Below are 16,286 nucleotides of genomic sequence, written 5' to 3'. Positions count from 1 at the left end.
TTCCACCTATATCTTTATAAAACATCAAAATATTATATGGAGACATCGTGCAATGTTTATGGCCAATGACTTGACTGTCCAAGCATCTTTTTGGGGGATGGTCACATCACAGTGGCTTTTATAATATTTTACTCACAGGGAGATTGGAAGCTGCACAGTTGGTTAATCAGGCAACCGGTGTTTAACCTGCTCCTCCAGTTCCTGGCTCTGGTTTATGCAATATCAAATGTTTGCAAGCTGTCAGTATTGACATAATAATTTCAAGTACTGCCATACTCAGCAAAAGGACCCAAAGGGTAGAAAAACAAAATTTATCAAAAAGTAAAGTACAACAGCACTGTTAGAATGTAGTCTATTTTTAGAGTTCCTGCATACGTTGTTTACTGATGTCAGAAACTGTAAATGGAATTGCAATTTCTGAATTGTGTTGATCCTGGGAAATAAAAAGTGCAACCACCACAAATCTCATAATGTAAAGACACATTGTACAAACAATGTATTTGGATGCAAAATTAAAGTTCTTCTTCCATTAAGTTGATTGACCGATGATGATTTCCAACACTTTTCTATCAGGTTGAAATATTATACAGATTTCCTCTCTTCAGAACACCATAAATGTTCTAATCCATAAAATCAATTATGCCTGAATCAATAATGTTAGTGGAGAGCAAATGCTGGTAGATTTCATCAGTGAAGCAACACGGTATTCCTATTAGTAGACTAAATATAGTTTTATGATTGCCAATTTCTCAGAAATCCAATGGGAGCCAAATATAGTTCTTGTTTCACTTATATTGGTAGCATAAACTCACAGCATTAAATGGCTGCTGAATAGCCTATAATAATACCCTTAGACAAACACCCTGACACCTAAAACACATATTAAATACAAGTTTCTCAATAATCTAAACCCAAAACAATTTTAAAACACCGAAGAGCTATCCATATGGGAATTCAACTGAACATTACATTAAATTTTGTGGCCTAATCTTGATAAGACTAGGGAAGAACTGCTGGGATTGTGAGGTGTGATTAACCTGGGCCAGTTTGGCTCATTGCATACCACTCATGAAATTTCTGCTGCTTTAATAGTGCAAGTATCCAATTGAGTCTTGCTGTTGATTGCTTTGGTGCATCATTACAGGGCCTAGGTTTTCTGACCACTGTTTAAGGCTTGCATAGCTTAAAGCCAGCCAAGTCCTCCTAAAGGGAAGGTCCATTTTGCCTGTGGCAGGTGCTGGAAATCATTCTGGAAGTGACTGTAACGTGCTACAAGTACAGCACAATGCTGGACAGGGAAGAGTCCACAGCTGTCTGAGAGAACACGGGAGATCACGGTTGACGAGTTGGAATGATGTTTGTCTGCAGGGGAAACAGGATGCTGTCCAGATGCACTAAACGACCATTAGCACAAAACGACCATTAGCACAGACAGGTGTCATGGTCGGCATGGCGAGACGGGCCAAAAGAGCCCGTTTGTGTGCTGCACGTTTCTATGATCCTCACTAAGCTCCGAGCACGATGTCGAATACTCACTGACATTTCTTCTCTTGCCAGACAAGATGCCACACAATTGGAGGCAGCAGCAAATCAGCAAGGATCCTATCAGCTGCATCACCTTGTTCCTCACCAGAGTGCATGCCATAAATGGAATGGTTATGAAAGAGCCAATGGCTAGAGGCAGGTCCAAGACCATTGGAGATTACAGCACGACTCTTCCTAATCCTCCTCCTCCCCTCCCTTCATTTTAGAAGCTCTTCTGATTTCCGTAATTAAAAATAACAAAACATGCTACACAATCTATTTAGAGGATCAGTGATTACTCAAAGAACTGGCCCTTCATTAGGAGTTTGAGGAGATTTGGTACGTCACCAAAGACTCTTGCAAATTTCTACATATGTTTGGAGGAGGGCATTCTGACTGGTTGCATCACCGCCTGGTATGGAGGCCCCAATGCGCAGGATCGCAAGAGGCTGCAAAGGATTGTAGACTCGGCCAGCTCCATCACAGGCACAACCCTCCCCGCCATCGAGGATATCTTCAAGAGGCAGTATCTCAAGAAGGCGGCATCCGTCATTACGGACCGTCACCACCCAGGACATGCCCTCTTCACGTTACTACCATTGGGGAGGAGGTACAGGAGCCTGAAGACCCACTCTCAATGTTTCAAAAACAGCTTCTTCCTCTCCACCATCAGATTTCTGAACGGTCCACAAACTCATGAACACCTCCTTGTTATTCCTCTTTTGCACTATTTATTCTTGTAACTTACAGTAATTTTTATGTCTTCATGTCTTGCACTGTACCGCTGCCGCAAAATAACAGATTTCATGACATACGTTAGTAATAATAAACCTGATTCTGATTCTAAGCAGGTCCACAATAAGTTTGGTTACTTCCCCTCATCAAATCTGAAAGGATCTGTGTCTGTGTCTTTTCTTAATTTAATGAGAAATCTAAGGTTTGACTTTGGATTTCCCCCAGTATTTCCTGTACAGCAATGCTACTTGAGCTGCCTTTTCTGCTGGATTAGAAACCTCCCCGACTGCAATGGTGTGTTCAGGTAGGCTCCCATTGTAGCCTGAATTGTTCTGGCATCATCTATGAAGTGGTCAGTGGAGTGCTCCTCTCTCCATAACCTTGCAATATTAAAAGTGTATATTGGATAGGCAGGCACGGTAGTGTAGCAGTTAGCGTAATGCCATTACAGCGCGAGCGACCCGAGTTCAATTCCGGCCGCTGTCTGTAAAGAGTTTGTACGTTCTCCCCGTGTCTGTTTGGGTTTCCTCCGGTTTCCTCTCACATTCCAAAGACGTACAGGTTAGGAAGTTGTGGGCATGCTACGTTGGTGCTGGAACTGTGGCGACACGCAAAGATGCATTTCGCTGTGTGTTTCGATGTACATGTGACTAATAAAGACACCTTATCTTATATCCTTCTCTTTCCACTTGTTCTCCCCGTCCCTCAATGTTTCTGGCTGTTTCAATGATGCCACCTGCTTTTCTGATGCAGGTTGCCCCAATTTCTTTTCTATCCCAGTTTCATCACTCCAGCCTGAAAAGGACCCATTGTTACTCAGTTGTGGTGGGTGGTATGGAGGTAAATCATTTCATCATTACCAGTGCCATGCAAGAAGCTTGACATAAAGTGAGAAACATCATGGCGAGTGTGCTAGCCCCGGAGATCAACGTAACCTCAAAAATCAGGGAGCGGCACCTGCCACCTTCACACAGCTGTCATGAGTAATGTCACGAAGAACATCCAAGCTGCGGACATTTACGCCAGTAATGGGCCTGTTCCACCTGTGTGGTGCAAGTGCAAGTGGGCTTCAAGGATTGGTTGCACATATTATTACTTCTCATGACATTGCAATGGAACTGAATTAACATGGCCCCATCTAAACCTGCACAAAGAGCTTTGTATCACATCAGGCAATGGATGTGCAAGTGAGGTGACACCAAAAGCAGGTTACTGGGGTTGGAGTTCTACAGCACGGACAGGCCCTCTGGCCCAACTCGTCCTTGCCAACCTGAGCTACTCGCATTTGCCTGCATTTGGTCCCTATCACTATAAACCTTTCCTATTCATGAACATGAGCAAACACCTTTTAAAAGGTGTAATTATACCCAGCTCAACCACTTCATCTGGCAGCTCACTCCATATACCCGCCTGCTGTGTGAAAAAGTTGTTCTCTTTAAATCTTTCCCCTCTCACCTTAAACCTGTGTGCCACATACTCCAGCAATACATACATTAGTCGTAGCATAACATAAAAACAGGCCCTTCGGCCCACGTCTATGCCGCCTTTGCACCTCTGTGCACCAATGCCATCATGCCGTGTCCGCACCCTTTTCACACTGCCCAGCCCACTTCCAATCTCCCTGCTTCACCCTGCGGTTGCGCATCCCTTGCTCAGCTGGCCCTTCACTCGGTCCATCCCGGCTCCTGGTTCACCCTACACGGTCCGCTTGAGCCACATTCTGACTTCTCTAAGTCCGCCTGAGCGCCACCCCGTCGTCTTCCTCCCAGGTCCGCCTAAACCACACCCTGCCTTGCCCCTTTTCACGTCCGCTTGGGCGCCACCCCACCGGGTCCGCTCGCAGTTTACAATTTCCACTGTCCTGACTCCTCCCTTTCAGGTCGGCCTGAGCCACATTCCATTCCCTTCCCTCCCCCCGGTCAGGTCCGTCTGGACTCCACCCTGCCGGGTCCGCACGCAGTTTGCTATTTCCGCTCCGGGTCATCCTGCCGCCTCTGCGCCTTCCCCCACCGCCTGCTGCCTCGGCGCTCTTGAAGTTCACTCTCGCTCCGCTGTGTTTTCTTGGACAGTTCGTGCTTCACCGTACCTGGTGCGCTGACTCCTCACTTTCCGCGGTGCACTTCCAGGCACCCTGCTCTCCCCTCGCCCTGCGCTTTCCTATTCCCGGTTCACACTGCTCGGTCCGCTATGCCACCGCCCTTTCAGGTCCGCCTGAGCCCCACCCAAAGTTCTCCCTTTCAGGTCCGCTTGAGCCCTTAAGCTCGCCGTCTTCCTAACAGGTCCGCCTGAGTTTCAGCCTGCCTTCTCCCTTTCACGTCCGCTTGCGCTCCCCTCCGCCGGGTCCGCTCCCAGTTTGCCGTTTCCAGTGGCGGAGCGTCGGGTTATCGCCCCGCACCTCTTCACTTTGTGCGGTGCACTTCCAGTCACCCTGCTCTCCCTGCCGCCAATCACTGTCGCGCCTTCGTTGCCGAGTTGTCCCTCCTCTCTGCGCTGTCCTACTCCCGGTTCACCCTCCACGGTCCGCTATGCCACCACCCTGCCTTTTCCCTTTCAGGTCCGCTCAGTGGGATTTAACATTCTTCACGCTAACAGGGTTGACTGGGTTGGAGCATTCCACTGGTTCAGTTCCAAAGTTAATACAAAATCTCCAGACAATATATTAACACCATCAAGGATAAGACATTAGGATCACACGTGTTTAAGAAGTTACGGTTTCAGCAGTACAACAATGGTAAGAAAATGCAGTAAGTAATATGGCACAATGAATAGAAAATACAGTAGCAATAATTTTCATTACTGATAATGTGCCTTTTCCCAGAGATTTATCCAATTTACATGGTGATTGGCTGTCCCGTTATAGAGAGGATATTAGATGCCTGATAGAAAGGTATGAAGCTTCATTGCATCACACAGATAGAGGGAAGCCTTGTTGTCAGAGGCCATTGACTAACTCATACAAGTGCTATTGTGCTCATCACAGCCACAAAGGCCATGACCCCTGGGAAAGAGATGGCAGGGCAAGTTTCAACAATTGACACAAACTCTGTTTCAGGAACAGGATGAAACTGCAGCATGTTCAGACATTGCCCATCTGAAAACTCAAACAGAACTTCTGTAATGCTCAATCCCCATAATCTCCATAACCATCCATCCCTTTATGCTGGAATAGAAACCTCCTCTTACAGTGTCTACATTGTGTTCAGGTAAGCTCCCATTATAGCCTGGGTTTTTCTAGCATCATCTGTAAATTGGTCAGTAGAGTGCAGCCCTCCCGAATTTCAATTTCAATTTCTCACGGAAGCAATTTTACAGCAGTTTTCACAAAGCAATTATAAATCCTCAAGAACTAGAGCTTCAAAGTAACAGAAGCAACTCACGGATAAACAGGGAATCGACCTGTATAATACTCGCCCTTTTCTCCCACTTACAAGCACCGTATAGGTTTAGCTTTACAATGGCAATGGGCGGAAACGTTTGAGAAATGTTATGTCGTAGGAGGAGAGAACGGGGATGGTGGCTGTAAAAGCAGTAATCGCGACCTTTGGGCAGGCAAATCAAGGCTACAGAAGACTTGCAGAAACCCAAGTCTGAAATTACTGGTTATTAGAATATATTAACATGCCCCACTATTGTCTCTCAGTTATACAGAACATTCTCTTTAACAATATCTTTGCTAAATACTTAATACCCCTTGCATTCTAACAACTTTAACCTTTCATTACCATTCACCAAGATACAAAAAGTATCCTGAACCTTCAGGAAATATTCCTCAGAATACAAATCTAATTTTACATTAACTGCTTGAATCACATATTTGGTAAAAAGGAGAAAAGTCCTAAAACATTACTGACCATTTTCAAGTCTCTTACCTCTTTACCTAACGGCATTCCACTTCCTAATGCACAAGTTAACCCGATTACTTTTGCTACAAAAGTTTTTAAGGTGAGGTATTCCTTTAGCACCACTCCACGTAGGATCGTCTTCATCTCTGGGATCCCAGAACCTGTGAGAAAAGAACATGCATTTTGAGTTCAAATCGTGCCCAGGAGAAAACTTACTGATTGTTCAGTATTTTAATCAATAATGAGTACACATTAAAAGTATGAGGTTAATAAAACAATGTTTACTGCAACAAAAGACTACCATTGGTAATGCTGTCTTCAAATAGTATTAGCATATTGCTTCCAGCATTAATACTTCCTATCAACGTAAAAGAGTGCATTTGTATTTATTGTATTCCCTCTACACTACCCCACTGTGATAAGACTATTGAACAGTTCCCTTATACAATGAGATGGACTATGACCTCACGATCTACCTTGTGACCTTGCACCTTATTGCACTGCACTTTCTCTGTAGCTGTGACACTTTACTCTGTACTGTTACTCTTTTTACCTGTACTACATCAATGCACTTTGTACTAACTCAATGTAACTGCACTGTGTAATGAATTGACCTGTATGATTGGTTTGTAAGACAAGCTTTTCACTGTACCTCGGTACAAGTGACAATAATAAACCGATACATGCAGAAGGACCAAAGGCATGCAAATCCCACATGCTTACAAATGATCTAAGTTCTCCACAGTAGCAGAAAATGATCCAGCATATGATCATTTTCACAGTATTATGTGATGTTAGTTATTTCTATCTCTTCTATCCTGTTCTATCTCTTTGTCCCATTTTAGAATTCAGTCAAAACAATTACAATAATTTTCCTAACCTGGATTAAACATTCCTTCCCCATCAATTTTTGGAATCAGAACTTGACTCAATTTTCCTCTGAGTTTCTTAAATAATTCCACTGTCAACACTCGATGTCATAACTCGAAACAGCTCATTATCAGGCGGATGTTAAGGGTTGCCTGGCTGGAAGGGAAGAGTTGGGCCAGGGATAACCTGCCAATTCGGAGCAGGAGTAGGCCGCTTCCAAAGCCTGCTGTGCTATTTAGCAAGATCACGACTGATCTAATTGTTACCTCAACTCCACAATCTCGCCCACACATGCTAACTTTTCACAGCCTTGCTTATCAACCATTTAGCTGTCATAAAAAAATTCAGACTCTGCTTCATTGCCCTTTGAGAATAAGTTCCAAAGACTCTAATAGAAACCACTCAAAAAATATTTCACCTCATCCATCTTAAATGAACAACCCCTTATTTAAAAACAGTGACCTTCTAGATTCTTCCACTAGAAGAAACATTTTTTTACATCCACCCAATTAAGATCCCTCAGTATTTTACGCATTTCAATCAACATCCCTCTCTCTTCCAAATTCCTACATATGTATATTATATATATAAAACACACTGTCACGAACCAGCAACAAAAGAAACACACTGAGTTATGATTCAGTGTTAACAACTATTTTATTAATCACTACTTATGATAATACGTAAAATAAAAGTAAAAATGTTAGTATGTTAGAATTCAAAAATGTTAAACCTTGAACGTTAACCCCAAAACTAAACTCGTCGTGTGTGTGTGTGGCAAAGTCCAAAACTCCCAGTTCCGGAATGGTTCTTAAAGTTCAGTTCCACAAGCCATAAGGTGAAACCTGAGCAAGGGCTTCTTCAACAACCACCGTTGTCTGAAGATAAGACGTAGACGTAGAGAAACATAGAGAGAGTAAATACAAAATCCAAATGTTCCACGATGGAACCCAAATGACACTTCAGGGTTTACTCGGTAGTGACTTCCTCACCCCGAAAAGCATCCGAATCGTGGTCGTCCACACACAAATACCTGTTTCCTTCTACAGGTCAGCAACAAAGTGAACTCCACCGGATTACTTCCAACTTCCATACATGGATTTCAGTGGCTGACACAGTTATGGTTTCTCATCCATCGATAGAGAAAACTAGCAGGCTGGTGTCTCTCTCCCTTCTCTCTCTCTCTCCTTCTTCTAACTTCTTCAACAACATCATTACGTCCTTTATCTTCTATTGACGTAAGCACGCCCCACACACACATACACACACACTCTCTATCTTAAAGGGACTTTCACTGAGTCCGTAACAACACACACACACACACACACACACACCCCTAACCTGTCTAACCTTTCCTCATAAAACAACCTGCCCAACCCAGCTATTAGTCTAGTAAAACTTTCCGGAACTATTCCCAACATTTTAACATCCTTCCTTAAATAAGGAGATTAATACTGACACAGTAGTCAAGATGTGATTAAACATTTGAAATTGCAATAGCCTTGCAGCATCTTTCTACTTAAATTGTTGTCTGCTTGGTGCTAAGCCAATCTATACATAGAGCTCCAAAATAAATAAGACTTTTTTTGCAATCCAGTTCATAACATTTACAATTGGTAATTGTTATTTCACTAGTTGTTGCATATTTATAGTCTTTTAACTTCAGTTCCCACATGTTGAGAACATTCAAATGTATGATTCCATTTTGACCAGAGCGTTGTCGTTATTATGAAACCTAACAAGAGATTGCTCAGCAAAAGGCTTCCTGACAGCAGTGAGGGCTCAGTGAATTGACTTAATTCATGAACTGATTAATGATCTACCTTTTACACATGGAATTGACAAAGATAGTTACACATAGAAAAAAATAGAATGCATCTGGTTGACGACATTTGTTTTTCTATTCTCCATCTACTCTCAGCTATAGAGTAAGAGATAAAAATGTTTGATGTAAAGGACAACTTATTAACCTCAATATTTTTATTATAGCAAACAAAACACACAAGAAACCAAAAACATGCAGATGGAGGAGGAGCAGGGGAACACGGGCATCCCCCCACTCCCACACCATCATCATCCATGGAAAATGTATAACATTAGATTTTGGATAAATTTTTTAAGAAGTTATTTGTTATGAGATGTGGATGTGGTTTTTGTTGGTTATACTGACATTTATAGTCCATTCCCTTATTGCCATAACTGATGAAGCAGTAAAAAGTCAACCACAGTGGTGTATCTGGAGTTACATATGCAGGCCATGCAAGATAGAAGATTTCTTTCCCTAAATGTCACAGTGAACCAGACCACTTTTCAGTACACTCTGGTAGATTCACGGTTACTGTTTACTGAGAATAACTTTTCTTCCATTTCCAGATTTTAGTTCATCGCCCAAGCTGAGATTCCACAGCTGCCAGGTTCCATTCAAACTTGTATCTCTGAAGCATTGATGACTTAGTCTATTAAATCAGCTGCTATAATATTATATCCAAACATTTGTTCCCCAACATGATTTAAGATTTTAAAGATGCAGGTCCCCACAAAAGCCAGCAAATTTAAAGTCCTGCACCCAGCTCTTCCAGAGACACAAGTTAATCATTCTGCCTGCTACGTCAGCATTTGAATATTGACTGATGTGTGAAACATCATGCATTTACATTCACTAAATCTTTTCATTTGTTCATCAAATCAATATGATGAATACTTGATTACATTCAGATAAGAAAGCAACAAGTTAAAGTGTTTGAACTCCAGCATTTTTTTTCCCGAAAAGACAAGAATTGTATTGCAATATAGGGGCAGTTAACAGCCTACAATAAGCTATAGAGTCTGTTCACATCATTCAAGGTTCTTGTGAATTAATGTGCAAAATGAAACAAGCCCAAACATAGTGTTCAGATAGGTGATGCACATAAGTTATTCAAGTCCAATGTTCAAAAATTGTTTGTAATGTAATTACTTCCAACAACAGGAGTTAGAATTAAAGGAGTAGTGTACAAAGCCAATCTAAAGCCCAGCCAAAAGATAACCAGACATCATTTTGTCATAACAAGAGATACAGTACTGGACAGGAAAGAGCTACAATTGGTGGAGATATAGATTCTTCAATACAAATTGAAAAGTAGAATTAGAAATTACACCACAGCATTTTAAAATTATTTGGGTCTTTTGAGTTGCCTATTTTAAAAAAAATTGCATAGAGTGATGACACTATTCCCAACAAGTGGAGACGGAGTAATTCTCCAGGAAAGAAAGGCTGGTACGCATTCTGCCACAAGAGCTGGGCTGATTTTATGCATGTAACTTGAAACCGTCCATTGTTCACTGCATTTTTTCTGGAGAAATTACCTTGTTTTTATTTGGCAAAGTTGCTGTCATTAGAGTCATAAAGTTATCGAGTATGGAAACAGGCCCTTCGGCCCAACTGGCCCAAGCTGACCAAGATGCCCCAGCCAAGCTTGTCCCATTTGCCAGTGTTTGGCCCAAAACATTCTAAACCCTTCCAATCCACGTACCTGTCCAACTGTCTGTTAAAAGTTGTTATTGTACCTGCCTCAACCACTTCCACTGGCAGCTGATTCCACATAGATACCACTCTCTGTGTAAAAAAAGTTGCCCCTCAAGTTCCTCTTAAATCTTTCCATTTTCACCTTAAATCTATGCCATCTAATTCTTGATTCCACAACCCTGGGAAAAGGATTGAGTGCATTCACCCTATCTATACCCCTCATGAATTTATACACCTCTATATGATCACCTCTCAGTCTCCTATGCTTTAAGGAATAAAGTCCTAGCCTGTCCAACCTCTCCCTGTAAGTCAGTCCCTCAAGTCCCAGCAGCATCCTTGTAAATCTTTTCTGCACTATTCCCAGTTTAATAATATCTTTCCTTTAGCACAGCAACCAAAACTGAACACAATATTCCTAAGTGTGGCCTCACCAGCATCCTGTACAACCATACCATGACCTCCCAACTTCTACACTCAATGCCTTGACTTACGAAGGCCAATGTGCCAAAATCCTTCTTCACCACCCTGTCTACCTGTGCCTCCACTTTTAATGAACCATGTACTTGTACTACAACACTCCCCAGGGCCCTGCTGATCACTGTCAAAGTCCTATATGGATTGACTTTTCAAAATGGAACACCTCACACTTATCTGAATTAAGCTCCATTTGCCATTCCTCAGCCCACTTACTGGGCTGATCAAGAACCCCCTGTAATTTTTGATAACCTTCTTCATTGTCCACTGTACTACCTCTTTTAGTGTCATCTGCAAACTTACTAACCATGCCTTATATATTCTTATACAAATAATTGATATAGTTTTGGCCATAACTTCCATTAGTTATTTAAATAGTCTCTGTTCTGTGATTAATTGACTGGTGTACAATTTGCCTTGTCTTCAACTGATTGGTTGATAGGGTGTTGTCAATAGATACTCAATTATAAAAAAAATGGCTAATAATTCCTCATTTGCTATTAAACATCCACACAATAACTGCTCTACAAAATCATGATCAAATTTGGGCAACATTTCCTCAAAAAATAAAGATATCCACAGATTCAATCCTTCTAAACTTTTTCGAACATTTTTTCAGTTGGTTCCTTGTTAATTAACACATAATCTAGAACAATACCTCACAGATCAAGGATATTCTAGAAAATTGGTCTTGGTGCTGGAAATTTACCAAAGAATATGCAAAAATGAAATGGAATATAGACAGATGATTATGATGAAGGGTATTTAAATTTATCAATTAAGCTTTTTGATAGTGCTAATCTTGTTTTGGTTGAAGAACAGGACAGATACTATCGAGATACAATGCTGTTTCACTGGACCAGAAGCAGGAGTGGGCCCTGTCCATCAAGTCTGCTTCATAATTCAGTATCCTGATATCCCTTAATTGCATGTCTATAAATCGAGATTATTGTCAAATGCACAAGTACATGCACAGGTGCAATGAAAAACTTAGTTGCAGCAGCAAACCAGGCACATAGCATCATATAAGCAGCATTCACAAGAAAAACATTAATTAAACAGAATGTTTACAAGAAAGAACACAATTAGAAAGAAAAAAAAGTCAATTTTAGTGCAGTAATCAAAGTGATTATAGTGTTGCTTAATTGTAGTGATTAGGGTTGTGCCTGTTGGTTCAAGAACCAAATGGTTGGAGAAGTAGCTGTTCTTGAACCTGCCTAAATTCTCGGAACATGCGCAAAGACTGAACATCCACATCCTCCATTTTCCTCATCCTCATGCCAAATGGCTGAAATTTTATTCCAAAACTAGCTCTGGATTCTCACCCCAAGAATTCAGCCTCTCAGCACATACTCTGTTAATACCTTTGAAAACCTCAATGAGATCAGCTCTCTTCTAAACTCCAGTAAACATGGTCAGTTGTACTCACTCACTAGTCATCCCAGCAATCAATCAACTGATCTGTGCTGCAGCATCCCAGAGTATGTATACCTTTGAAATCAAAACCGCACACAGCACTTGAAGAGTGAACTTACTAATGCCCTATACAATTGAAGTAAGAATTCTACCTGCTTGTACTCCAATGAGTCATCCTGAATGGGCTATAAAGGTAATATATGAATACAATACTTCCCTAACTTTTGTGATACTTCAAACCCATCCCCAAACAATATTTGACTTGCCCACTTCTGCCAGCAGCTTCAGTTCAATACTTTCTCTTTTCCTATGGTCTTGTCAAAGTTGTGAGGCAAGAATCCATTATTGTGTTCTCCCTCTTTCTTGAATTGCACCTGTGTAATGAAAGGCTCTGAAGGTGTTCACACTCCAGCAGATTTCAAACAATATCACATGCTACAAAGACTGCTATTGCAACACACAAAGGATAGATCATTTTCTCAGCGTCTTTCAATGCCAATAAATACAAGAGAGGCAGGTAAAAGGAATATAACCTGAATAAACAAACAATGGGTCCATAGGAAGAGAAATTTCAAGCACTTAAAAACAAAACTCACTGCTCGAACAAATGTATGCAAGCTTACATGTAGAAATGATCTTTAACATAGAAAAATACAGCAAGAAACTTACCCGTTCAAGGAACAATTGAGGAATTTTGGGATGCCCAGCTAGGCTATTGAATCGTGGCTATGTTAAGGTTAAAAATAACAGTTAGATGTGCTGCAAAACATGGAGAAAGTGAGCTAACATGACAAGGTGGGGATATGGGTACCATTTTCTCTGCCTTATGTGTGTGTTGTAGAGACAGCAGACAGGTGGAGGTGCATGAAAACTCTACAGTGCAAGTGGCAATAGCAGGCACGTAGTTCTAAAACGCAGTGGCCCGAGTGAGGTTGAAGAGGCTGCGCTGTCATCTCTCATGCCATTTGGAATGCCAGTTTGATATAAAGCCTATGATTTACAGGTCTTCCCCAGGTTACGAACAGCTGCCTTATGGTCAGCCCCGTACATACGAACGAACGTTTGGGAGACCACTGGGATGGATTTGCTGGCTCCCACTCACTGTTTTTGTTCACTTCCAACTTAAGAACAGTTTGGGTTACAGACAGTTCTCAGAACTGGAACCTTGTCGTAACCCAGGGACTGCCTGTAATTCATTCCTGAAACTGAAATGCATCGGGGAGCATGGGACCTTGAGAACAAACAGGCCATGGAATCAGTCTGTCTGCCACTCATTGCAAAAGACGTTCAGGAGAAAGAAAAGGAGTTATGATATCTCCCTACTCGTGCATGCAGTGGTAAAAGTGGGGCTCATTAGGCTGGTCTGCAATGGTACAGGGGGCACTGGGAAATGCTGAGGTGTGACAAGGTAGAGGCAGCTGAAGCTCTTGCAGAATGGGTTAATGACAAGCCAAGATTTTCACTGCATTATTGAACTTCCGTGTATTTGTTACATTATGTTATTTTTAAGACTATTATTGTATGTGGGTGAGCAAGTGCCATGGCAACAGGATAGAAGAAATGTTTTTCACTGTAAAGTGCGTGGAAAGAATTAATTTTGCAATGATAGGGACAGAGACTTTATTCTAAAGGAGTTCTGAACTTTTTTTTAAGGATAGTTTCATACTGCTTTCAGTAAAAGCAGGAAAATTCTTCTCGATCACAAGTAGAAACGGTGCAGAGAATGGGTTCAAATTCAGCTGGTAGGCCTGATTGCAATGCAATCTGCCGGCAGGGACCTCCCCCCACCAGGATATCCTGCTGTCTCCCAGCCGCTGTACAGCAGGAGAGTCAGGCCCAGATGTGGACTGGGATTTCTCTTTATTGCCATATCCTGGGCTGCCCTGCTCCTGCAGAGAGACTGTTATTCACCTGCAAGAATTCCCAAGCCAGGAGAAAGTACCATGATTCAGCCCCAAAAAATAAAAACATCTCCCCACAACCATTAGTCTTGGTCATGGTTGATACTTATGAATGATGTACTACACCATTCAAGTATGTACCATAATCGTGCTGCCATTATTGAAAGGATCATGAAAGTGCAGAACCGATTAGGAAAATTGGACAGATGCAAAAGAATAATAAATTAATCATTGCTTCAATTAAGTCAGGAAGAGTTTATTAACAAATCCTTTACTTCGGTAATTGTAGGTTGTAAGCTTGTCTAACAGATGAGGAACTCAGAAATGACAATTTCGTCAGGACAACATCTGTTCACGTATACCTGGATGTGACCTGATTAATGCTGCTGATGTTAAAAAGAGGCCCATTGGCTCTCTCGGGCTAATACAAAAGATCCCATGGCATTCTTTCAAAGAAGGGAAAGGGAATCTATTTTGGGTGTCCTAATCGATATTAAATGTGGTCAGTATCACATTGTTGTCCATTAGAGCTTGCTCTGGCCAAACTGGCTGCTGCATTTCCCGTGCTGTAACTGTAACTATACTTCAAAATAATTCATTTGCTGTTAAGCCCTTTGGATGTCCCGGTCATGAAATGTGCTGAGTAAAGGCAAATCTTTCTCTTTCACCTTGCAGAATATTTTGCAGACGCCATTGCTTCTGAAAACCAAAGTTTCACTTTGTACATTTTTATAAACCAAGCAATTTTCCAGTGTACTGAAGCTTTGTGGAAATATTAATCAGAATAGTTTGCTATGTGTATGTGCCTTTTTCACTATGTCCAACAGAGTAGATTCTAAATAAATCAAAAAGCCCCATCAGCACCAAAAATACCCATAACTATGCAAAAAACATTTGATAACATCCTATACCATCAAAAGTAAACTAGTACAATATACAATCTCGTGTAAAATAAAGCAAACAATGAATTAGTCAATTAGCATCCATTAAGAGAAAGAGTCAGGTGTTGACATTACTGGTGTGCTCTTTATTATCTATTCTATTGAGGATACCGTCCATCCTTTCTCCTAACTGAATTGTTGTTCATTTTCAGGTTTTTTTTCCCCTGCTTATGTTTCAAATTTCCAGGGTCCTCTTTTTAGTTTGAGTAATTCAATTTAATGCAATGGCTATATTGTTCCTGTCATGTCACTCAACAGTTAATTTTCAGTACAAGCCTGTGTGACAGATTTGGAATTTAAAGATATTTTGTAAATGCAGACTGCTGCAGAACTTTTGCTAACCTAACCTTTGCAGCTCAAGCTAGATAAACTGCGTTATTAAGATTCAATTTTCATTTCTTTTCCAAATGGGATTAATAAGACTTAATTTGAACAAGACCTTGGGTTGCCGCTCATCATCAGTCACACACTGTCACAACAGCAAGAAAACAATATGGCCCGTGCATTTGAGATTAATGAACCAACAAAGTGCAGCAAAAATGGAAACATATCCAATAATAATTTGCAACCTTCTTGTGGTGTGTGTCAGAAGCATAATTGGCATCCATGTCTTTTTGTTTACAAGCAGGCTTAGCCTCATTAACTTCCTGCAGTAAATACAAAACCAGTTCTACCCACGCCCAAGGGTCTCCCTCGAAGGAAAAATGCACTAGACAAACACAAAAACCAAATTTAAATTATATTATTTTAATTCTATCCATTTATCTGGAGTGGGATTTGGACTTAATGTAAATGATGCACACCTTGATACATATTTCATCTGTCCTCAAAAGTGATGCAATAGCACAATGCTGTCAGTTGTATTTTTGTTAACAACCGTACTTGAAATCAAGGCTGTGTCATTGATGGAAACAACCCAGAAGTCTGACATTTTCCAACATAAAGGAAGAAAACTAAATGATCAACATTCTTGGTCCCTGTCACACATATTGTAACAATCAGGTTGTATTTCTTGCAAATATAAATTCTTGATCATTATAGATTGCATCTCTCTCCTTTACCAAACTGAATGTAAAAT

The 16,286-nt window shown here is 41.1% G+C and overlaps 1 protein-coding gene across 2 annotated transcripts in view; it reads right to left on the bottom strand.

Moving 5' to 3' along the window:
* Positions 1-16,286, bottom strand: part of clcn2c (chloride channel 2c) — a 456,139-nt gene that overhangs the window by 234,889 nt on the left and 204,964 nt on the right. For both annotated transcript variants that reach the window (XM_052017638.1, XM_052017637.1), the window contains exon 5: positions 6,129-6,262. In XM_052017638.1, the coding sequence (XP_051873598.1) occupies positions 6,129-6,262 (134 nt within the window). The remainder of the gene's footprint in view (positions 1-6,128; positions 6,263-16,286) is intronic.

This window comes from Pristis pectinata, chromosome 6 (assembly GCF_009764475.1).
Source record: "Pristis pectinata isolate sPriPec2 chromosome 6, sPriPec2.1.pri, whole genome shotgun sequence".
NCBI classification, from domain to species: Eukaryota; Metazoa; Chordata; class Chondrichthyes; order Rhinopristiformes; family Pristidae; genus Pristis; species Pristis pectinata.
Note: the sequence above shows the minus strand (reverse complement) of the source record. Positions and strands in the feature narration are given on the sequence as shown.